Genomic DNA, 22,040 nt, shown 5'->3' on the forward strand with positions numbered 1-22,040 from the left:
CGGGAGGGTAAGGCGGTGTGCGACGCCATTGCCATGGCAACACTCTTGACCCTGGGCTAGAGGTTTCAAGGGATTTTCCAAGCGTCAGGCACCCTAGATGTAGTTCCATGAGCCAGCCAGACCCAGAAGCTAAGGCCAGAACGTCAAAGACTGGTGAGATGTTCCACATCACCTTCTATACCGCCGCCGGTCTCACCTCGCGGCGGTGTTTGTTGCTTTACTTCACAGGCCAGTACCGCGTTCCCATGGACCCCGCCTTCCAAAGTTCCCGTTCCCTCAGATTTGGCATCTCTTGTGGAGAGCCCCGTTACCCTTAGGCCCGCCTCCTCAAAACTCCACCTTCTTACTACCTTATACTCTAGCTTTAGGACCACATCCTCCAGGCCCCCCTTTCAAATCTGACGCCTTTTATTCCCATTGGTCCCTTTTCCCGTGGGCCTACCTTTTCTAAGTTCCACCCCTGCCTTCCATAGTCCTTTCCTCAAGCCCCACTGAACCCTCTCAGATCAGGGTTGCTTCCTTAGATTCTGTTCCTGACTCCCACGGGGAGGCCTTGCAGACCTTGCTTCTTGTTTTGCAGAGACAAACCTTCAGTCGCGCCTACTTCTCTCCCAGTGCTGAGATTCTCTCATCCTTGTTCCCTCTCCTCTCAAGTCTGGAATGCAGGGAACCTATTTAGAGCCCCTGCCTAGACTTCAGTTTTCTCACTTGTGAAATGGGGCAGTGATAGAAAGTGTTTCCTTCCCAAGACCCTTTCCCCCTCCCTGCACACTGTACCTTGTTAATGTCATTGTTATTATTAATGTAGAATGGTAATGATAGCTAGAACCCATCTCAGTGGCATGTGCTTTTAGTCCCAGCTACCCCAGAAACTGAGATAGGAGGATGCTTGAGGCAAGGGGTTGGAAACCAGCAACATAGCAAGATACTGTAGTAAGTAAATGAATAGAAGCAAGCAAGCTAGGACTTATTAAGTATTTACTGCAAACCAGACCCTGTACCAAACACTACTTGTGTTAAATCATTTGTTCCTTATAGCATCCTATTTACAATTACCATGAAGTTCAGAGTTGGTAGAGTGGGAACTTAAACTCAGGCCCATCTTCTCTACCAATGCAGATGGTTATTCTTTTTTTTTTTTTTTTTTTAAATTCAAGGCCCAAATCTCTTTGGTGTTACCAGAGATCCAAGCAATCAGCAGTTGAAGATTAGAGAACTGACAACTGCCATGTAGGTGGTTTTAGAGTTTCTAAAGTGTTTTCATAGGGGTGACTTTGAATTTTAGTGAGTGCACTGGCTGGACGGTAGGCATAATCTTTACCAGTAAGGTAAGAGGCTATTTCTAAAGAAGAGAGAGGGCCTAAATGGTGAACAGGAGTGAACAAAAGGTTCCTGCCCTTCTCTGGGAGTCAGACGTCCACCCTGTGAACTAAGTGCTTCTCAAACCACACATCTGTATAACCTCGGTTTTCAGAAGAAATGACAAAAGGTAGCCTTGAATATTCTTGATGCTTTAGCTTTTGCTGCTACTTATCTGAACCAGAATCTAATGGGAGTTGGTGTCCAAGATGGCCTGAGATGGCAGTTGTAGTTATTTGATGGTGAACAGATCAGTGTTTCTTGGTGTCTTCACCAGGAAGTTCATGAGTTCCAGGTCCTTTACCCCTGAATATGCTTCCTCCCAGGCTGGGACTTTTTGCTTGCTTTATCTCCTTCATGTTCATTCTAGGAAGGAAACCCAAATGTTTTGGTCTGTTTTTTCCCTCTTTCCACCTCACTCCTTGGGGACACAAAATCTCTTAGGTAGCAGTATCTCACGAGAGGCAGTTGCCAAGGCAACACATGTATGCTTGTTTGGAGTATGAGCATATGTGCGCCAACACACACTGCTTCCTAGCTTGAGTGAATCTGACATACCCAAGTTTACCCTCAGAGACCCTCAGATATAATTGTTTCCTGGAAGACAGGGATCTGTATGTCCTGCTGTGTTCCTTGTCTTTTTCCTCCCCTGATACTGGGGATTGAACCAGGGGTGCCGTACTACTGAGATACACTCTGGTTCATTTTTTATTTTGAGACAGGGTCTCACTAAGTTGCCCAGGCTGGCCTCAAACTTGCAATCCTCCTGCCTTAGCCTCCTGAGTTGCTGGAATTACAGGTATGCACCACTTTTTAAGTTTGTAGTTTTTGTTATTTTAGGTGTTGATGGACCTTTATTTTATTTATTTATATGTGGTGCTGAGAATTGAACTCGGTACCTCACACATGCCTAGCAAGTGCTCTACCCCTGAACTACAATCCCAATCCTGTCCCTAGTCTTGATACAGCACACAGCAGTATGGATACTTAGTCCCTGTTTGCTAAATATACGCAGCATCTGACCCTCTACACCTGCACTGTGCAAGACTATAGCTACCAGCCCATATGGCTTTTAAGCATGAAAAACTGTCTGATACCAATTGATATGCTCTGTAAGGGTCAAATAGACACTAGGTGACTTAATTTTTTCTTTTTTTTTTTTTTTTTTTTTTTGTGTATTGGGGATTGAACCCAGGAGTGCTTAACCACCAAGCCACATCCCCAGCACTTTAAATTTTGAGACAGGGTCTCACTAAGTTGCTAAATGCCTCGGTAATCTGCTGAGGTTGGCTTGATCCTCCTGCCTCAACCTCCTGAGTTACTGGGATTATAGGTGGTGCCACCATATCTGGCACAGGAGACTTATTTTTAAAATGTAAAAAAAAAAATCTTACTTTTATGTTGAGTTCATGTTGAAATAATGTTTTGAGGATATCAGGGTAAAGAAAATGTTATTAAAATTAATTAACCACTTTTTTACTCTTTTTAATGTGCTATAGGAGAAAAAAAGTAGTATCTTTTCCTTACCCATCACAAGGATCTTGACTGAGGCCCCTATAACAAAAGACAAATTAGCAAGAGAAGCACATACAAATTTATTTAATAAAAGTTTTCCATGACATGGAAGGCTTCAGAAGTGAAGACTCAAAGAAACCAAGAAATCTGTGTATTTTCATTCACAGCCATACGAAAATAGATAGAACTAAAGGAAGGAACTTAGCAAGGACTATTTGTTCACATTTTTCTTGCCATTCCTGTGTGACATTCTTTACCAATCAGATATATAGGAGAGGAAAACTGTCACACAGTGTCTTTAGGAGAGAAGGGAGGGAGAAGGTCATTGAGTGACCTCCCTAGGTTTTGTGGACCATTTTAGGGAAGAAAGATGAAGGGAAGGTAAGAATGACCTCACTGCTTCTACTGGTCTCTCAGTTTCTAAGATGTGATATTTTGGGGTACAGTTCCTGCACCCCATCAGTGGCTAGTACAAAATCTAAAACCCCATATATGCCTTGCATTGTATTTATCTTGAACACTGCTCAATTGAAACAGCATGGCCTGAGTAAAGAGCAGAGATGTTAGGTTCAGAATCCCAGCTCCCTAGCTTCCCAGGGCCTCAGTTTTGTTTTCTGTGTAAAGGAGGTAAATTTAGGGAAGTAGTGACAGTAGACCTTTTAGTCAAAGCTAGCACTATTGAATCATGCCCACTGTGTTTAGGCTCAAAGCATGCCTCCCACCTACCCTTTCACCCCATTTCTTCATCCTTAAATACCCTCCCCTCCTTCATAGACAGCTTCCACCCTACCCCCAGGAATCCCTGACTGACTGTGCACCCATTTACCCTTGCCTTCATCCATTTTCAGGTACTGGAGGGCAGCTTGAGGCCAGCCTTGCAGCAGACACAGGAAACCAGGCAACTGAATGAGACCCAGAGTCTAAGAACCAGAACCAGTGGGTCACTCCAGCACCATAGGCAGACACATGTGAGAGGTGTTCTTTTGGAGCCAGAACTCACTTTAGCCCTTGGTATCACTCTCAGGTGTGTGAGCTTCTCAGCACCTGTGAACAAGCTGGTCCCCAGGCCTCTTAGCCCAACTGGGCAGGTCATACTCAACAAGGTCCACAAACAGGAAGACAGACAACTGTCAAACACAGATAAATAATTAATGATTCCATCCTGGTAGTGGCATACGCTTAGAAGAAAAAGACACAGTGCTAAAAACAGTGTATAATAGGGGACCTCACTCAGACTGGGTTCCTGGAGAGCTTTCCTGAGGAAGGTGTCTTATCTAGAGGAAGTATAGGGAATGGGCACATTCTGGGTGATGAGACCAGAAAGTGTTCCAGTCCTCAGTGCTAGTGTGTTGTGACTTGCTTGAGGCCATGAAGCCAGGAAGAGCAAGGTTGGGATTCTTTGAGTCAAGATGTAGTGGGCTCCATGTTACCAGAGTGGTTAGGATAGGTCTCCATACAAGTTTTCAGGCTTTCATCCCTTACACTTCAGATCTGATTTTTCCCCAAAGCCAGTGCATTTTAAATGTCTTTTGTGAATTTTTTCTTTAATCAGTATTCAGTCATTCATTTGCCAGTAAGCATCTACAATGGGCCAGGCCCAGCTGACTATGTTGGGGATACCACAGTGACTAAGTGACCCAGAGAAGAGACTGTTCCAGCAGAGAGGGATCAGGGATGAGATGGGATAATCAGCCTGGAGGGTGCTTTGGGAAGACTTCCTGGAGGAGGTGATATCCAGGGACCCTGAAGGAAGAAAGGAGTTTAGCCAGGTGACAGGAATCCATTGGAGAAGCATGATTCATATTGGGGACAGATGAGCAGGATTCAGAAAATGAGTGTGGAGGGCACATGACTGCTGCTCACAGCTGATGGTGGTAGGAGTGGAATATGGCAGAGTAGACTATGAGTTGAGGGATGTGGCCAGAGGTGGCTTTTCTCCCAAGGACCATAGGGAGTCTTGAGGGGATACTGGCCAACTGAAGTCAGATAGGGTTTGGTGCAGATCTCTTGAGCCAAAGTTGATCAAATTGCAGTGGCAGGGCTATAGGCCTGTTAGAAGCTGTTGCATTAGTCTAGGCAGGAGATTAACAGTGGTCTAGTATGTCCCAACGTCCCTGACATGGTGTAGCTAAAACTCTTTTAGTTGTCTATGCCCTTGTTTGAGAGTTTGCCCTGGGAGGGAAGGGTGGTAAACACATTCCTGTTTCACAGCTGTATGCACCCAACATTTGGGCCTGGCACTTGCATGCTCTCAGGAAGTACTTGAGATAATGGGATAGGCAGGGTGGGTACAGGGTTGGGTGAATGAGAGAGGAAGGATGGCCAAGCCACCCCAAACCAGGTCCCTAAAGGCGTTGTCACTCAGGGATGGCCAGCCTGGTCACATATAAGGTGTATTCTGAGTGTTTTGAAAGTTCCGGGCGAGCAACTGCCTTATATCTGTGAACCCTAGAGCCTTCCCTTTATAGATGACAGAGCTGAGACCCCAAGAAGTTAAGAGCCCCCCCAAAGCCATAGGGTGAGCAGGGCACTTCTCCCCAAAGTCAGGGGCAGAATTTTGACTGAGAAGCAACCAGGCAGATCAGGTATTTCCAAAGATTCCTTCAGCAGCAATTACCTGACTTTGACTAACAGGGTTTCTCTTTGCCTACCTCAGGTGCTGTGGGGATGGCACATCTGCTAGGCAGCCAGTCCTGCATGGACAGCTTGCGCAAGGACCTCACTGATCTTCAGGGTGCTATTGTGGATGTATTTTCCCGTGCTGGGCCTGTGCGCTTCCCCTCCTGGAAGTTTCCTGACCGTGTGGCCTGTGACCTTGACATGGTGGCCTTGCTGGAACACTATGACCATGTGCCAGGTGATCCCGAATTCACACAGCTGTCCCATGCTGTGCTGCTAGAGCTGGTCATTGACAGGTGAGGACCTTGGCAGAATCTGGACATCCCAGGGCATCCCCTTATACCAGGAGCAGCTGCAGGAGCCCTTCTAGAGGTGGTGAGGACATGGGTAAAAGTAATCACCATTGACTGAGTACCTGTCAGGGGCTAGATCAGCTTAGGACCCTCAAAATGACCTTACCTTTTATTGTGTTCAGTGCTATGCTATCCTGTTCCATTCACCTTAGGGAGTTGCCACCTACCTCTTTCAGTTCTTGGGTCACCATAGTTCTAACCACTGTCTCAGGGTTTCTGTGTCTGGGACTCCTTAGCCATTGATCAGAGTTTCCATCCCAGGCTCTTTTTCCTGGTATCTTGTGGGCAGTATTGTTCCCTCTGCACATCACAAGACCAGACCTGGGATGTTTTTCCAATTCCTAGCCCTGAGGGGAAAAGGCTAGTGGATTCCCTACAGCCCCCACCACGTCTACACTGTCATTAAAGTTAGAATGACTGGCCTGGGGATGTAGCTCAGAGTATTGGCTAGCATGTGTGAGGCCCTGGGTTCTATCCCCAGCACACACACATTCAAAATAACAATGAAAAAATTAATGTGGTCATTAGCCTTCTACTTCCTGGGCTCTTGGTACTTAAACACCTTATATGCCATTAAAACCTTGGGGACCCGAAAGGCAGCAGGGATGTTGCAGGATGACTCACCTGGGAACAGAGAAGGCAGGATTACTACTTAGAGACCTGGAGGAGCTGTAGGTAGGAAAGCACCATTTGTAACCTATAAGAAGCCAAATATATATGCGCCTAGAACACACCTTCCTTCCTCTGTGACTGTGCATTATGCTGTCCCCCTGCTAGAAGTGCTCCTACTCCTTCCTGGTCTGACCAAGCCCCTCTCATCCATCAAGGTCCTGTTTACCCATTCCTTCTCCGTGAAATTATTACTGAAATGCATCCCCCTACCCACCTCTGGCCAAGTTAGCTGGAGCCTCCTCTGGGCTCCTGTGTATATAAAAGTAACTCCTGCCAGAGACCACTGGGTCTCAGTCTCAGACTTGCCTGGGAATCCTGACCTCTAGCTCCCAGTATGGCATTTAGAGGTACCCATGTCATTTCAAGGAATGGAATCACAGCTAAGGATGAAGATAGCACAGCATCTTCCACCATGTGGGTCTGTCTGAGCAGACATATTGCTACTTGAAGGCCATGTTCTACCCTCTTTCTAGGTGTATCCCTATTCCGCATTGCTTCTTGGGGCAGTGCCAGGTACCACTGTCCCCAAGATCCAGATGGGACAGGGCCAAGAGGTAGTTGTCTCCTCCCCAGGGCCCCAGGGGTTTGGGATACTCTTCCTGCATCTGAAATAAGATAAGGTCTCTTATCTTCCTGCACATGTTATAAATACCTTTAAAGTAATTCCATGTTCATGCAAATGTAAACTTATCTTTCCAACATCCCTTTTTCTTAAATTAGTGCCTGCCTCTAATTTTTAACTTGTAAATTAGCACAGAGACCTCATCCCAAGTCTCCTTTGTCACAAAAGTAGATCAGCCTGTGGGAGAAGCCCCTAACTACAATCAGGAGGCTGTACATATACATCTTTCCTGCCTTGCTCACCCTATGGCTTTGGGGGCTCTTAACTTCTTGGGGTCTCAGCTCTGTCATCTGTAAAGGGAAGGCTCTAGGGCACTTGATATAAGGTAGTTGCTCGCCCAGAACTTTCAGAACACTCAGAATACACCTTATATGTGACCCGGCTGACCTGTCTGAGTTCCCTGATCAAGTTGGGGAAACAGCCAGGCAGAAGTGCTGCCACCAGGAGGCCCCCAAGTAGTCCCTGAGCTGAGCTGAAGCCAGGTAGGACTTCTTGGAGACAGTGGCCATTGACTTGTCATTGAAGCTGGCCCAACAGCAGATTCAGACTTTCCAAGTTCTGGATGCCTGGACCAGTTCCCCAGAGTCTGAAGCTGCCAGTTGTATGGTGTGAGGACACACTGGCCTCTCCTGATCCTGGCCCACTGTGACATCTCTGCCTACAGGCTCTTGCTGCTACTTCAGAGCTGTGCCAGCTACCTGGAGAACCTTGGCTCAGGTCAGACAATGCCCCCTGCCCAGACTGCAGGGCCCTGCATGTCCGTGGGGCTCACAGTGCGACGCTTCTGGAACAGCCTGCTAAGGCTGAGCATGCTCTACCAGCAGATGGCTGGCCAGGTGAATGGGCCCCAGCCCCCAATGGTGATGACCCTCACACCCTGCTTCAGCTTCCTAGTGTGCCACTGTGTCTACTGCATCCTTCATTGGTTCCCTACTGCTCACAGGCAACAGGATAATCTCTGCTGCCTCCCAGTCAAGGCCCACATGGCACAGAAGTTAAGAATGCAGGCCTTGGGGTCATATGTGTGCTTCCTGGCTCTGCCATTTACACCATAGGACTTTAGGAAAATTCTATCTACCCAGACTAAGTTTGTTCATCCGTCCAGTAGGACTAACATGAGGCCCCATGTGGTATGGGTTATCTCATATCCAGTGGGGAAGGACATCTGTTACCATGAGGGGGAAGAAATTAAATGAGTGGTTATAGTGGCATGACAGCAAGCAAGGGCCCAGTAATTGGTAGCTGTTCCTGTCACTATTACCCTCCCAGTACTACATACATCATCACAGCAAATCTGGGGTGAGGGTGGGGCAGAAGAAAGGAAGCCTGGGCTTGGTAAGTTGAGTCATAGGAAAAGTCACATTCTCTCTTATTCCTGTTTTGTCAGATGTCAGGGTCCGAGCATTGGGGTGAGGCTGTTACAGAATAGTCTGTCACTTCCCGGACCCATTTCTCTCTCACCTCCTTTCCCTTTCTTTTCATAACCCCAGAAAAGGGCAAAACAAGGAGAGACTCCCATCTCTAAGCCCACAGCCAAGGGTGAGCCAGCCAGGAGCCCTGAGTGTGTGACTGCCAAGTTCATCAAGTCTCCCTCCCCAACGCAAGGCTTGACCCATACCTACCAAGGGCCACAGAGAATCCCTGTCAGAGTCTCCTTGAGGTATCCAGCTGGGATGTCCAAGAACACCAAGAGTATCCAGTGTCAGACCATCGAGACAGCACTGGTACCCTGTGATGCGTGTACCAGTGTCCAGGGTAGCCTTTGGGAAGTGGGCAAGGTGGTCATCAGCCTGTGTCAGAGCCAGAACTTGCCCTCATCCTTGGGTCAGTTCCAGCAACTGGTACAGGACAGCATGGGACTCAGGCCACTACCAGCTGCCACCATGGGCCACTGGGCAACAGAGCAGAGCAAAGACCTGGCACGCCTCAGTAAGCATGTGGGCACCCTTACTCAGCTTGTTGGGCCCCTTAGGGCCCAGCTGGAGGAGGCTGAGGGACAGAAGGATGGACTGAGGAAGCAGGTGGGCAAGCTGGAACAGGCCCTGCAGCAGGAGCAGAGCGAGCGGCGGCGGCAGGCAGAGGAGGCCAAGCAGCACCTGGCCAAGCGGGACAGTGAGAGGCAGCAACTACTCGCAGGTCTGTGTCCCAAAGGCTGGATATTCAGTGCCCAAGGGCTCTGCTACGGTTTTGCCATGGGCACTTTTCTGAGGTAGGCCCTGACAACAGGGCTTTGAGTACCAGTAGTTTGCATGGAGGGAACCTGACCTGGTGAGTGGGCAAGGAGGGGAAGGTAGCATGTCCATCCAACTGGTGGCACTGAGCAGCTAGAGCTCAGTCCCACTGGGGAACACCAGGAGATGATGGATGGCACACGTGCCTCAGACTAGTCCCATCAGAAGTGGAGGGAGCCAGGATATTAATACACTTGCTCCTGAAGGTCATTGAGGGTTACTTCTGGGAAGCTTGTTCCCTTGGTATTTCCAGCTCTGTAGAGCAGTCTCTCTGGCTTTGACCAGAGATATAGCTCCAAGCACTGGAGCTTCCCAGTACCCTCTGATGTTATGAGACCTGAGGGATTGGGGCAAATCACTGCCCTTTCCTAACCTCACCACCTCCATGGAGGGCACCAAGGCCCAGAGAGGTATAGGCACATAGCAGCCAGCCAGTGAGAAGTGGGTTGGGGGCTCAGGCATTTCCCTAGGGCTTCTTTGGTAACCTCTGGTGGCCTCTTCCACACGGCATGGCTGCCTCTGCTCTGCAGGGTGCACTGGGCATGAGGGCTGCTGGCCAGGCCCAAAGGACCCTTTGAAGGACCTCTCTCTCTGCTGCTATAGAAACATGTGACCTAAAAACAAAGGTGGCCACCCTGGAGGGGGAGCTGAAGCAGCAGCAGGAGTCCATGCAAGCCATGGGTAAGGCGCCCCATTGCATGTTCCCATGCCACATCTCGATCCAGTGGTGTGACTGAGTGTCCTCTATCTCTGTTCCCTGAGCTTCCAGGGCAAAGGAAAGGGAGGGTATGCCTGACCATCCACACTGCTGGGTGATCACCCAAGTTGGGGTACCACCTCCCACCCAGAAAGTGTCTTCTGTTTTCTACACCCACCTCACTGGGGTCCAGAGCTGCATGTTGTGAATGAGAACGCAAGCCCAGAGACATGATATGACCTCCCCTTGGGTCCCATCTTGGGTCTAGAGGTAGTACAGGGTCTCCCTCCCAAAGGCTTCTGTGCCCTATCCGCCACATGCTTGTTCACTGCACCCTGCAGAAGCAAAGACCCAGCAGCTGCAGGAGGAAAGTGAGCGCAGGGCAGAGGCTGAGAGGCAGGTGCAGCAGCTGGAGGAGCAGGTACAGCTGCTGGCAGGGCGACTGGATAGCGCTGGCCAGCAGATCCGCTGGGCCAGCACAGAGCTGGACAAGGAGAAGGCCCGTGTTGACAGCATGGTTCGCCACCAGGAGGTGAGGCCCGCAACTGGGTTTTAGGCTCTGTAGCCCTTTTGTTCTTACTCCCTTCCACAACAGTAGGCAGTAGATACTCCCATCATCCCCATTTATTTATGAGGAAACTAAGTCTTAGGTTCAGGAAGCTGCCCCAGGCTGCATACATAACAAGAGGCAGAGCCAGGACTCAGCAGACTAACAGTGGTTCTCAGTGCTTTACAGTCAGTATGGGTTTCAATGACAGGCTAATGTGACACTGGTGAGCAAAGGAAAAGAAGAAAAGCCTATTTGCCAGGATTCCTCTTCTAGTAGGGACTGTGTATGACTGAAAAAGTGTGTGGGAGCAGGGGCTGCCAGGCCAGCCAACTGCCTTACAAGGGTGGGTCTGCGAGCTGGGGCGCTTGATCTGGATCTGGTTGAGTGTACATCTGTTTGCTGTCTTCCCTTTGCCCCTTTCCTTCTATGTATGTGCACAGACTCCTTACACAGACACATGGCACAACGTGGGGAGGACTTGGAGGGTTGTAGATACTAGTCCCATGTGACTTACCTAGACTGGTGGTCCTCACAGCCTCCCTGCCCACCCATTATCACCTAGTCCCTGCAAGCCAAACAGCGGGCCCTGCTACAGCAGCTGGACATCCTGGACCAAGAGCGTGAGGAGCTACGGGGCAATCTGGAGGAGGCTGAGGCCCAGCGGGCCCAGGTGGAGGAGCAGCTGCAGAGCCTTCAGAGCCAGAGAGAGCAGGGACAGTGCCAGCTCCAGGCCCAGCAGGTACAAATGGGCAGAGTGAGATACCCTTTCATCAGAGGAAACCTCTAACCTGCTAAGTGCCTGTGGGCCTGTCCTATATCTGGGGATGGGGCAGTGACCCCAGGGGATCTGGGAACCATCCTGGGACCAAGTCTGAGCCTCTCCCCTGCCCCAGGAGCTACTGCAGAGCTTGCAGCGGGAGAAGCAGGACCTGGAGCAGGTGACAACAGATCTGCAGCTGACCATCTCAGAACTGCAACGGGAGCTGGCAGAGCTAAGGGAGCGAGAGCGGCTGCTGGTGGCCTTTCCTGACCTACACAGGCCCATGGAGGCCCAGATCCCAAGTAGGGTCATAGGAATGCTGCCAGAGGCACTGTTGAACCTAGTGGGCAACTAAAAGACTCACCTTGACAGGACACTGGGCCTGCAACTCCCCCAGTCCACAGTGATTGTGACAATGGGGAGGGTGTGATAGAAGTGTAGCCCTTAGAGAGTCACCATGACATGCAGGTGCTTCATGTGTTGTCCACCCCTTTGTGTAGAGGGGACATGGAAACCCAGAGGTGAGGTGACTGCTTGTGGTTGCTACAACAGAATCTAGAAATGGATCTGGCTACCTGTAGTGCATGTTCTTCACCACATCCCATGCCAGTCCTTGGCTCAGCTTTCCTGTGTCCCCCTTCCTGGTCTCTCCCCAAACCACATCACAGAGCTGGTTCCAATGACACAGCCCCAGGCTCTCCAAAGTCCTGGACCCTTTTATCAGCAGTGCTGTGTACCCACATTGGCACAGGATGTCAGGCGACCCAGGGTTCTCCTCTCAGCCCCTACAACCCTTTAAGGCTCTGGAATGAATACTTTCACAGAGCTCTCAGGAAGATTCACTGTAATTTAGCTGGTCATTATAAATCATCCTTTCTGAGCACTAAGTGCCAGGCCATTCTGATGGCAGGTAGCAGTCAGTCCCTTTTTCTAAACCAGGAAACCAGAAATCAGAATGGGCAGTAACTTGCCCAGCTTTACACAGCTGGAAACAAGCATCCATCACCAAAGCATGGGAAAAAACATCCTAGCTGAATTCCCATGACTCAGACCCAAGGGTTGCCTGGGTGACTCTTTGGACAACTCACTGTATCTGTGGCCCATCAAAATCAGGTGGCCTTGGAAGAGATTCTCTCTTTCCCTTTTGTGGTGCTAAAGATAAGAGAATCACTCTTTCGTTTATTGGCCAAATCATTTTGAATTCTAAGACCGACCCATCTCTCAAATTCTGTAATTCTGAGTCACCTTCTCAGTGTGGGAGGACAGGGAAGAGGAAAAAGGCCCTAGAAAAATGATGTAATGGGTGGGAAGCACAGTGCACTGCCCAGCCCCACACCTATACTGAGGTCCTGTCCCATTGGGCACAAGAGGCAGACCCAATGTGATGGGGTACCAGATATCCTGTCTCTACAGACTCTGGCAATGTCACGGATGACATGGAGAGGCAAGTGCAGGCCAATGACATCCGCATCCGGGTCCTGCAGGAGGAGAACAGGCGGCTCCAGTCAATGCTGTCCAAAATCCATGAGGTGGCCCAGCAGGGGGGCCTCAAGGTGGGTCTGAGAGGGTGACCCTTTGGAACTTAGAGGAGATCTCTACCCAGAGAGGTCTTCAGACTGCCTGGGAACTTGCTGAGAGCCATCTTCATGGCATTTGTGTTTAAGTAGTGCTTTTACGAAACTTCCACATCTCAAGGTGTGATGATGTTAAAGATCCAGTGTCCTCTACTTCCAAATCCCCTTAGAGCCTTTAATACCTTCAAATGCAACCAGGAACCTTGTCAGAGGAACCTTCCCACATATATTGCCTGCCTGAGGGCTTGCTGTTGAGGAAAGCCCTGGATGGTTTCCTAAGCCACACAACTTAGTGAAAGGGACTACGGGTTCAGGCTTTCTCTCCCTGTCCCTACTATGACACTTTCCCTGTACAGTGGGGAGGGAACTTCAGGACCTTCTGAGGTTGGCCTTCTTTGCAGATGATTCCACAGGACCAGCTCTGGTCCTCGTCCAGCAAGGGAACCCAAGGAGCAGCATCCCGGGCCCGGGCCCAGAGTGCATCCCCAGGGTGAGTTAGTCTTTGTCAAAGGTAGGACAGATGGAGTGGTGTAGACCCTTGCTCACAGGGGATTTTGTGATCTGGTCTTCCCTCAGGCCTCTAGGCAGGTGGCACTCTCCTGGCAGCAGGACAAGCAGTGCAGGCAGGCCCCTGCCAGGCCAGCCACGAGCATCCCCATCTCGGCAGCCTTGCACCTGGCCCAGCAAATCCTCCCTGGAGGACATGACCCACTCTGCCATCTGCACCCAGAACCCCATCCGGACCTTGGCCAAGCTGAGGAGGAGACTGTCACCAAGCCGGGGCCAGGCAGGTTCTGCAAACCAGCCCCAGGAACCACCCTTGTAGGCTATGGTAGGGGTGGGGATAGAGAATGGGTAGCTGACAACTCCCAATGGAATAAAGACCCAGCCATCTAACCAAGGTGATCTTACAGATCTTACAGAATGGCTAAACTGACAAAGAGTCATTCCTCCTCTGTATAGGCAGGAGGCTGAGGCCACACCATGCAGGTCATTGGCCAGCAGAGACCTGGCCCCACCAGTACGCAGGAGCTTCCTAACTCCCTCCTGATAGACTTAGGAAAAAGAGAGCCCATCACAGGCAAAAAGAAGCTTCTAGCACCTGGGCCAGGTGAAGAAGTCTTTCTGTTCCTACAGTAAGGACCAAGGGGTAAACCTGGACTCCGTAACTGGCACCTACTAAGAGGAAGATCAGAGTGTGGGGGATGTGGAGGGGAAAGCAAGTGAGGACATCTGAAGCAAGCAATGAGTCAAATGCCAGGATGCTGGCTCAGGGCTTCCTGAGGCAAACAGAGTGCAGCAGTGCCTTCAGCCTCCCACCTGGCTCTGATCCTGGATCTGGGGATATTAAGGACCCAAGAACACCAGGCATCCTTTCAATAAGGAACTCCTTACCTTTAGGAACTCGTCATGAAGATTTCTCTAAGTCCTGGAAGTCAGAGCCTCAGGAGGGCCAAAAAAGGCAAAGCCAGGCCTTAGACACCTTAGCCCTTCAAGTCAGCCACAGAGAATGGTCCCGGCATTGAATCCCCTTCAGGTGTCAAGTGTCTGACTTCCTTTTCTTTTCCACCAGCCAGAGCAAACTCTGCTTTTAACAAGCCCACATGAAAGTCAGGCTCACTTGAGTGCTTTCCCCACCTTAAAGTCAACTATGCATATAGTATAAGCTAATCACAGGGATAAAATCCCTTAAGAGTCACCATTCCAGAGACTATACAAGGCATGTTCATGACAAGGTAGGAATGGGGGATCTTAAGGGTCATATGAGAATTCTACCTGCCACCAGCAACATCCACACAAATTTTACATCATATTTAAAATATATCCACATTTATTTTACTATTAAAACTTCCCAACCCCAACTCTTAAAAAATGGATACCCTTGGAAAATATACCACATTTATCCTGTGGCTTCAAGTATCCTGGTCAGCAACATACAGCCCAACCAAGAACAGGACTGGATGGTTTCTAAGGCCTCTGGTCCCAGCCAGGCCCAGGAAGGGAGCCCAGCTGAACAAGCAGCAGGACCCATGGCTCCCAGTACCCAAGGACCGAAGGCAGCAGGCAGTAGAGTCATCTCTGGGTTTAACATCACAGCCTTGACCAAGACATTCTGAAAGGTCAGGCCAGGGTGCCCCAAGGTCAAAGAACTTTTCCATTAATCCACCCCCCAATAAATAAGCATAAAACCCAGCTACTATATTCTCAGGGATATTGAGAGCTCCTAGAGGACTGGGGGCAGCAGCACTGGGCCCCACATTCTCTTTTCCCAGGGCCCTCGGAGCTGCCTGTGACAAGGGAAGACACAGACATCCCAAGATTACAGAGAAGGACCCCAGAGTGACCTCTCCCTTGCCTGGTGGGTCCTGACCTGCATCCTTGGCCTGGGGCTGCAGGTCTCTCCTTCCCAGCAAGGTCATGGAGAGGCCCATATCCTTCCTTCACCCACAGGAAATGTCCTGTCCATCCCATTGTCCTGTCCCAGGAGTCCAGGCTGAGGGCCAGGGTACAGGTGGGAAAGTTCCATCCCCACATCCAGAATCCCCAGCTAGTCATCTGAGTAGTGGTTCCCTGCAGGGAAGGAGGAAGAACATGGAGGAAGGCATTAGGTGGGGGATAGAAGGGGTCAGCCAAGGGCCCCACCCCTGGTGCTCACCTAGAACATTGAATTTGCACAGCGGGCAAGTCTGCTGGAGAATCAGCCAGGGGTCCACACAGTCTCGGTGGAACTCATGCTTACAGGGCAGCACCCGGAGCCACTACAAAGGCAGGGGAGGGCTCAGGCCACAGGGGCAAGACTCCATATGGGGGGGCGGCCGGGCAGGCTTACCTGAACTGGGGAACCAAAACCCCCTGGGGCTTGCCCACCCACCACCCCCTCAACCCTAGTTCTGTTTTCTGTAGCCCTGGTAGGGGATGGAAAGAGAAAGGCCTGGTTGGGGGTGGCTCCAGGTGTCTCAGGACTAGGGTGGAGGACGTCACAGTTCAGCTGATAGCTGGTCCCGCCCAGGGCACTTACCTGTTTGTTGCAGAAGTAGTCCAGGCACACAGCACAGGTCTCAGTGACCAGTTCTGGGCGGCCCTGAGCTACCCTGCTCAGACGGCAGCGCCGGGTCTTAAGGGATGCCAGTCTCCGCACTACACGCCGCTTGAACAGGTCCACCTGTCAGGAGAGGACAACCAGAGTCTTGCAGGCCCAAGGTCTGTAGGCACCAGGGCTCCCTCAGTCTGGCTCCCACCTGGCCGCTGGGCTCCTGTTGGCTCTGCCGAGATGCCTGTCGCTGGGCCTGGACCACAAGGCCTGTGCACAGGAGCATGGCCACTAGCAGAATGGCATTCCACAGCTGCTGCAGAGGCTTCTGGGGAGGGAGGTGGGTGTCAAGGGCGCTGGAGCTGCCCCACACTCCTTCCTAGGAACATCCACGTCCACAGACCAGCCAGGTGACATGCACTGAGGGCCTTTGTATCCCCCAGGCTTCTTGCTTCCTCTTCTGAAGCCTCCATCCCTCCTACCTGGTGATTGTCAGGATCTGCCCCCAGCTATATGTGCTTCATCTGGTTGCAAGGAAAGCCATATATGTCCCCAGCACCATTCTACCCACTACCGTCTTGCACATCTCCCTGGCCTGCTTTCTCAGGCACTGCTATCTCCCACTCCCCTCCATCCAGGCTGAATATCCATACCCTCAGTCTTGTTGCTTTGCTCTCCTAGAGGTCTCATGCGCCCCTCCTCCATCCCATGACCTTTTGGTCCTCAACCCTGCCCACCCATTTCCCACAGCTAGGGGATCTCACCTGCAAACCTGACCCCACAGCACTCTTTCCCTCCTTCACTCACTGCCTCCCTCCTTGTTCCACACTCCTTACTCCTTCATGTTTGTGCCCGTCCACACACACATGTTCCCTCTCTCAGGAACTATTCTTCCTCACTTCTTCCTGAACTTTACTTTTTTTTTTTTTTTTTTGGTGGGGGAGGGTACCAGGGAATGAACCTAAGGATGCTTAACCACTGAGCTACATCCCCTGCCCTTTTTATATTTTATCTTGAGACGGGTCTTGCTGAGATGCTTAGGGCCTCACTAAGTTGCTGAGGCTGGCTTTGAACTTGATTTTCCTGCCTCTTCCTCCTGAACTACTGGGATTATAGGTAGGCACCACTGAGCCCAGCCAGACCCCATTTCTTTCACCACCAGGGTGATGTACATTCTGGCCTCCCTCTGCTCAAGCCCTCCTCATGTCCACTTTAACCACATGATTCCTTGCTGCTGCCCTTGGTGGTCCACAAGCTCCTGTTAGTGGGAGGAACTGAATCTGACATGGTCACACTATAGCCTCAGTGCCTCCCATAATCATGGAATGAATGTGCTGGGAAACATGACTGAAAGACCACTATAAAGCCTGTGGGCCCCATGGGGTCTCAGAGCTGCTGAGGGAACATCACTGATGTTAACAGCTTTTACCAATCACCTACTAGGCTTTGACCACTGAGAACTGGCTCAGGAAATGATGTGGCAGAATAAGCAAGATATGCATATTTTTCCACACAGGCATGCTATTTCACACAGCTTGGATATGTGTTCTGACTAATAAACATTCATTTAAAAGCTCTTGGCATTCCTAACAGTTCTGGGTCTTCATGTTCTTTCCCAACTAATGTGGAAGTTCAGTTTCCATCATGGCAGAGGAGAGGGGCTAAGAAGTGATTTGACCAAAGGCCATCACTCTAGACCAGGATGGAGACTACTAGTGCCATGAGACGTTGCTCTTGCTTGAGACAGGGGTGCTCTGGGGACCATTACCAAGAGGTATTTATGAACCTGCCCTGCACTCCAGTTGCACTGGGTTGCTGGCATCTGATCCAGGAAGCTCTCCTAAAACTCGCGAGGTTGAGCTCAGGTAACCTTGCTGTGACCTGGGAGGTCCTGTGCTACTGCCAGCGTGGCACCTCAGCAGAGATATTTGACAGAGCATCTCTGATTTATCTACCTCCCACACTGGGCCCTATAAGCCCAGGGTTGGACCTGCCCTGTCCTGTGTCCCATGCCATGCTGAGACAGGCTGACGTGTAGAGACTTGCTGAATGGTCACTACATTATAGTCCATCAGGCTAGCAAGCTGAGATGTCTGCCCAGTCCCCTTGACATCCCAAGTGCCATGGCCATCTACCACTTACATGGGCACACTCATATAAGTAGTATGTTCGCACTTGTTCCACTTTGCTCTCTGTTCCGGCCAGACCTAAAGGCTGTGAGCATTCCTGCCTCCAGGCCTACCAGGATCCTTCCTGAACTCATACTCTCTTCCCAGCTCTAACCTTTCTTTCAGCACTTCCCCCAGCCCCTGTCCCCAGTGAGGAACATGAGCCCAGAGATGTTAAATACTAGGTTTATAATCACTCAGCTAAGGTTTTGGAGTCAGGATTTGAATCCAGGCCTGACTTGAAGCTACTCAGTGTACATACCAGCTGACCAGGGCATGCCTGCAACAGGCAGAGTAGGGACTATAGATATGGAGAGGATATACTTTTTTTTTTTTTTTTTTTTTTTTTTTGCAGTGCTGGGAGTTCAACACAGGCCTTGGGCATGCTAAGCAAGTACTCTACTACTGAACTACACCCCCAGCCCAAAAGAATACCCTTGAATCCCCTAATATCAAACATCAGGAAATTGAGAGACAAAGCTGGCCACCTGGAGACAAAGACATGCTCCCCAACATGTGCATGTACATTTATGGGTTGTCCTAAAAGCCTGTGAAAGGCTGGCAAAGCACAGCTGTGGCTGAGCAGAGAGTGTAAGGAGCTTTCTCAGGCAGGCAGGCAGGCAGGATGAGCTGGGAAGGCTCTGCTAGACATATGAAAATGAAGAAAAGGGGTATTAATGCCTAAGGACAAGCCCCAGAGGCAGGATCCCAATGACTGGCACAGGGTGGCCATAGCATAGGCAGAAGACTAGAAAACAGGTTAAATAATGAGGACTCTGAAAAACAGGCTAAGGAGTCAGAACTTTGTTCTGAAGAAAATGGGGAGCCAAAGAAGCTTACTGGTTGGGAGAAGACCATGGCAAGAGCTAAATTAACTGTACATGTCCCTGGGCCAGACATATCACAGAAAGCCCACTGTACCATGTCACTAAACACATAAGCCCTGTAAGGTGGGAAGGGCTATCCTTGCCACCAAGGCAGGGAGAAGCTACAGGGTTTGCAAGACAAGGTATGTGTGTGGCCCCACCTGACTCACCTGCTCCTGGGCACGACTGCCTCCCAGGCATACCAAGTCCTGCCATCCTCCATAACTATCCTTGGAGAGGCTGCAGGTGGTCCACAGGGTCAGCTTCCACTCAATGTTGGCTGACAGGGACTCTCCACTAGTGATCTCAGCTGTGGCTTGGGTCCTCCTAGGAAGGAAAGTCACACAGGGGGCAGGCAGAAGGGCCCTTGGAAAAAAAGGCCCAGACTCACCCACCCATCTCTGCATGGATATCCCAAAACATCATTCCTACAGGCCTTCTGCTTTGGCTCTCAGGCCTTTTCTGGCTGCTGATTTTTCCAGTTCTCACCTCATGCCAAGGAAGAGCACTGTCAATTAGGCATCCTGTTTCCTCCTTGCTGGGACCAGTCTCCTCTGCCCATAAAGTCAACTCCTCCCTCCAGGCCCCATGTGTCCATCCTATTTCCTCCCGCATTTTTCAGCCAGGGAGAGCACACGCTTAAAGTGAACAGATAAGGCTCTGTTTCTGAGAACCCCTCTGGGAGAGCCAGAACCCTCCACACCCAGGCCTTTGGAGGCTAAACCCCAACTCACTGCAGCAGTGCCTCCAACAGCTTGGTAACATTGGAAGAATAATGGAGGACAATCACCGGTCTGAGCAGAAGTTGGGATATGTCCAGCTGCAGGGAACAGGGAAATCAGCAGGCCTTGGTCCCTGCTCTTGTCCCAACCTGCTCACCCTCAGAGCCTACTCCAGTTTACCTCTCGGACCACATTGTGGTTCAGGATGAGGAGCAGCAAGGCAGAGGCTCCCAGGAAGAGGGCCCGCTGCATCTGCAAGAGGACAGAGGTGGGAAGCTAGCATATACCCTGCCACACACCTGTCTCACCACCTGCAGCCCCAGCTGCTCTTAGCTCCTGCTTCTGCAGTGTGTGTTCCCTCTGGACAGACTAGCCATAACTTGGAAGTCAGAAACTCTTATTCCTTCTCCTTTATAGAATTCAAACATCCCAGTCCTTTCCCTGGACTGAGCAAGGCAGTCATCCCACAGACTCCCATCACATACTCCTAGAGCCTGGCCCAGTTTCCTGACCAACCTCTTCCCCCGACCTCCTTGCTTCAACACCATACTGTCTTGATTTTCCAAACGGGTCCCTTGACCCATGCATGCTTGTGGCTTCTCTGAAAGCTCCTTAGGAGCCATGTGGTAGCCTGGCTGTAGATGCTGTGGGACCTTTTCCTCCAGGTCCCCCAACCCCCCAACACACACACATACACCATCTGCACCTGCTGGACCAGAGCCTTGGGACAGGCCTGTGGGCCACTGCCCTGATTCTCCTGGTGAAATTGAGCTGCTTGCTCCTTGCCCACATATGCCACTGCGATCCAGCCTTCTACTGGCACCTCTTGCTCAGCATCCACGACGTCCATCTGTATAGCAAGGGCCATGAGCAGAGGGAGGGAGAGACAGGTAGAAGAGGGAGCCAGGATCGGCTACAGAGAATACAAGGTCAGAGTCTGGGAACGAGTTTGGAGTGTGGATATAAGCTTTTGGAAGCCTTAATGCTGGGGGCCTGGGAAGCCTGGGCTGGGAGCACTGGGCTGTCAGCTCGGTTTGGTCCAGGGTAATGGTGAGTTCTGGGTGCAGGGTCTAAAGCGGGGTATGGCGGGGGGGGGGCGGGGGGGGGCGGGGGGGGCGGGTTAGGCGAGGCGCGCTCACCAGCAGCAGGCGGCCCCCCAGCTGGGGCGCTGGCTCGGCTTCGGAGCCGATCCTGACCCCCTCCAAGACCAGAGCGTCCTGCCGAGGCAGCCTCACTTCCACCCGCACCGCGCGGGCTCCGCCCCGCCCCACTCGAGTCGCCGGCTCGCTGCCGTCCGCCGCGGCCCCGGGCCCCGCCAGGCCCAGCCACAGCGGCAGCAGGGGCAGCAGCAGCAGCAGCGGCGACGGAACTGGCGGAGGAGGCGGGGGCGGCGGCGACCTCAGCGAGGGACGAGCGGCGGGCCCCATGGTCTGACCCCGCTAGCAGGCGACACTAGAGACCTGGGATACCCGGCGCGGGGGTAGCAGAGAAAGCGAGGCCGCGGCCGGCCGGGGCGGGGCGTAGGGAGGGGCGGGACCACGGCCGGACGGGGCGGGACGCCGAGAGGGGTGGGGCGGGTCCTTGGCGGCTCCGTACCCTAATTGGGCCGCGCACGCCCCCTGGTGACTGAGAGAAATCCCAGTCCTGGCGGCCGGAAGCGGGAAGGGGGAGGAGCCGGGATCCTGGTGGGGAGGCGAGAGTCAGAAAGACCAAGCGCTGGCTAGAGATATTGTCAGTTCAGTCCCGCGCAGGGTAGACCGAGGGAGATAGTTGGAAAAGGTAATTGGAGAGGCAGAGACACAATCAGAGCCTGAGAAGGACAGCAACAAGGGACATTTGGGGATCTGGGACTTGACCCTTGCTCTGTGGAGACCCAGAGTTTAGCCAGGATCATATCACACGCGCTCTTCCCTGGGTTTATCTCCTTCGGACCAAAGGGCAGAAGACAGAGAACTAGAAGTTGACATGGGTAACAGATGGAAGGATCCCAGGAGGACAGGGAGAGGAACTGGAGGGCGCGAGGCTAGATCAAGCACAGAGATCCTTTATGGGGCAGAGAGGTGGGTCACTTTTGTCATTTACTTCATCTAGAAATGGGTTTGATATAAAACCAGCACTGCCCCACCCCCAACAAATAATCTCTAATGCCTACTGGAAGGTGAAGGTTTCGCTACTGTCCAACAGTTTGTCCGTTTCTCTAAGTGCTGAGCTGCAGGGAGCTGCCTCAGTTTGAAACCTTAACCTTTAAAAAATTGTACCATGATTAAAAAAAAAAAAAAAAAGCCAGATGAGCCGTGACAC

General features: G+C 51.3%; 2 protein-coding genes across 9 annotated transcripts; one reads left to right on the forward strand and one right to left on the reverse strand.

Moving 5' to 3' along the window:
* The first annotated feature begins 26 nt into the window (after window positions 1-26).
* Window positions 27-16,911, forward strand: Ccdc157 (coiled-coil domain containing 157). Of its 3 annotated transcripts, XM_047562273.1 has the most exons (12): window positions 27-153; window positions 3,723-3,898; window positions 5,531-5,789; window positions 7,805-7,976; window positions 8,631-9,276; window positions 9,975-10,052; window positions 10,410-10,600; window positions 11,181-11,357; window positions 11,512-11,680; window positions 12,792-12,931; window positions 13,354-13,442; window positions 13,529-16,911. In XM_047562273.1, exons 3-12 carry the CDS (start codon window positions 5,542-5,544, stop codon window positions 13,776-13,778), a joined length of 2,160 nt encoding a protein of 719 aa, XP_047418229.1. In that variant the 5' UTR covers window positions 27-153; window positions 3,723-3,898; window positions 5,531-5,541; the 3' UTR covers window positions 13,779-16,911. The 3 variants fall into 3 exon arrangements, with proteins under 3 accessions (XP_047418229.1, XP_047418228.1, XP_047418230.1); XM_047562272.1 differs by lacking the exon at window positions 3,723-3,898 and having other exon boundaries at window positions 93-153; XM_047562274.1 differs by lacking the exons at window positions 27-153; window positions 3,723-3,898 and adding an exon at window positions 1,169-1,230.
* On the reverse strand, window positions 14,754-21,266 carry Rnf215 (ring finger protein 215). Of its 6 annotated transcripts, none has more exons than XM_047562280.1 (9): window positions 20,879-21,266; window positions 20,446-20,589; window positions 19,920-19,991; window positions 19,752-19,837; window positions 19,188-19,344; window positions 16,192-16,311; window positions 15,972-16,115; window positions 15,609-15,711; window positions 15,359-15,523 (listed from the first exon to the last, which is right to left on the reverse strand). In XM_047562280.1, the coding sequence occupies exons 1-9, from the start codon at window positions 21,164-21,166 to the stop codon at window positions 15,501-15,503; spliced, it is 1,137 nt and encodes a 378-aa protein (XP_047418236.1). In that variant the 5' UTR covers window positions 21,167-21,266; the 3' UTR covers window positions 15,359-15,500. The 6 variants fall into 6 exon arrangements, with proteins under 6 accessions (XP_047418233.1, XP_047418232.1, XP_047418231.1 ...); XM_047562279.1 differs by having other exon boundaries at window positions 20,446-20,652; XM_047562277.1 differs by lacking the exon at window positions 15,609-15,711 and having other exon boundaries at window positions 14,754-15,523.
* Window positions 21,267-22,040: the final 774 nt, after the last annotated feature.

Source organism: Sciurus carolinensis, chromosome 8 (genome assembly GCF_902686445.1).
Source record: "Sciurus carolinensis chromosome 8, mSciCar1.2, whole genome shotgun sequence".
NCBI classification, from domain to species: domain Eukaryota; kingdom Metazoa; phylum Chordata; class Mammalia; order Rodentia; family Sciuridae; genus Sciurus; species Sciurus carolinensis.

Coding starts and splice junctions, on each gene's coding strand:
- Ccdc157 (XM_047562272.1), top strand. CDS start 108: ATGAGCCAGCCAGACCCAGAAGCTAAGGCCAGAACGTCAAAGACTG. Junction 11,358..11,511: donor GCCAGCTCCAGGCCCAGCAG/GTACAAATGGGC, acceptor CCCCTGCCCCAG/GAGCTACTGCAGAGCTTGCA. Junction 11,681..12,791: donor CATGGAGGCCCAGATCCCAA/GTAGGGTCATAG, acceptor CTGTCTCTACAG/ACTCTGGCAATGTCACGGAT.
- Rnf215 (XM_047562275.1), bottom strand. CDS start 21,166: ATGGGGCCCGCCGCTCGTCCCTCGCTGAGGTCGCCGCCGCCCCCGCCT. Junction 16,116..16,191: donor AACAGGAGCCCAGCGGCCAG/GTGGGAGCCAGA, acceptor CTCTCCTGACAG/GTGGACCTGTTCAAGCGGCG. Junction 15,524..15,971: donor ACTACTTCTGCAACAAACAG/GTAAGTGCCCTG, acceptor CCTTCCCTGCAG/GGAACCACTACTCAGATGAC.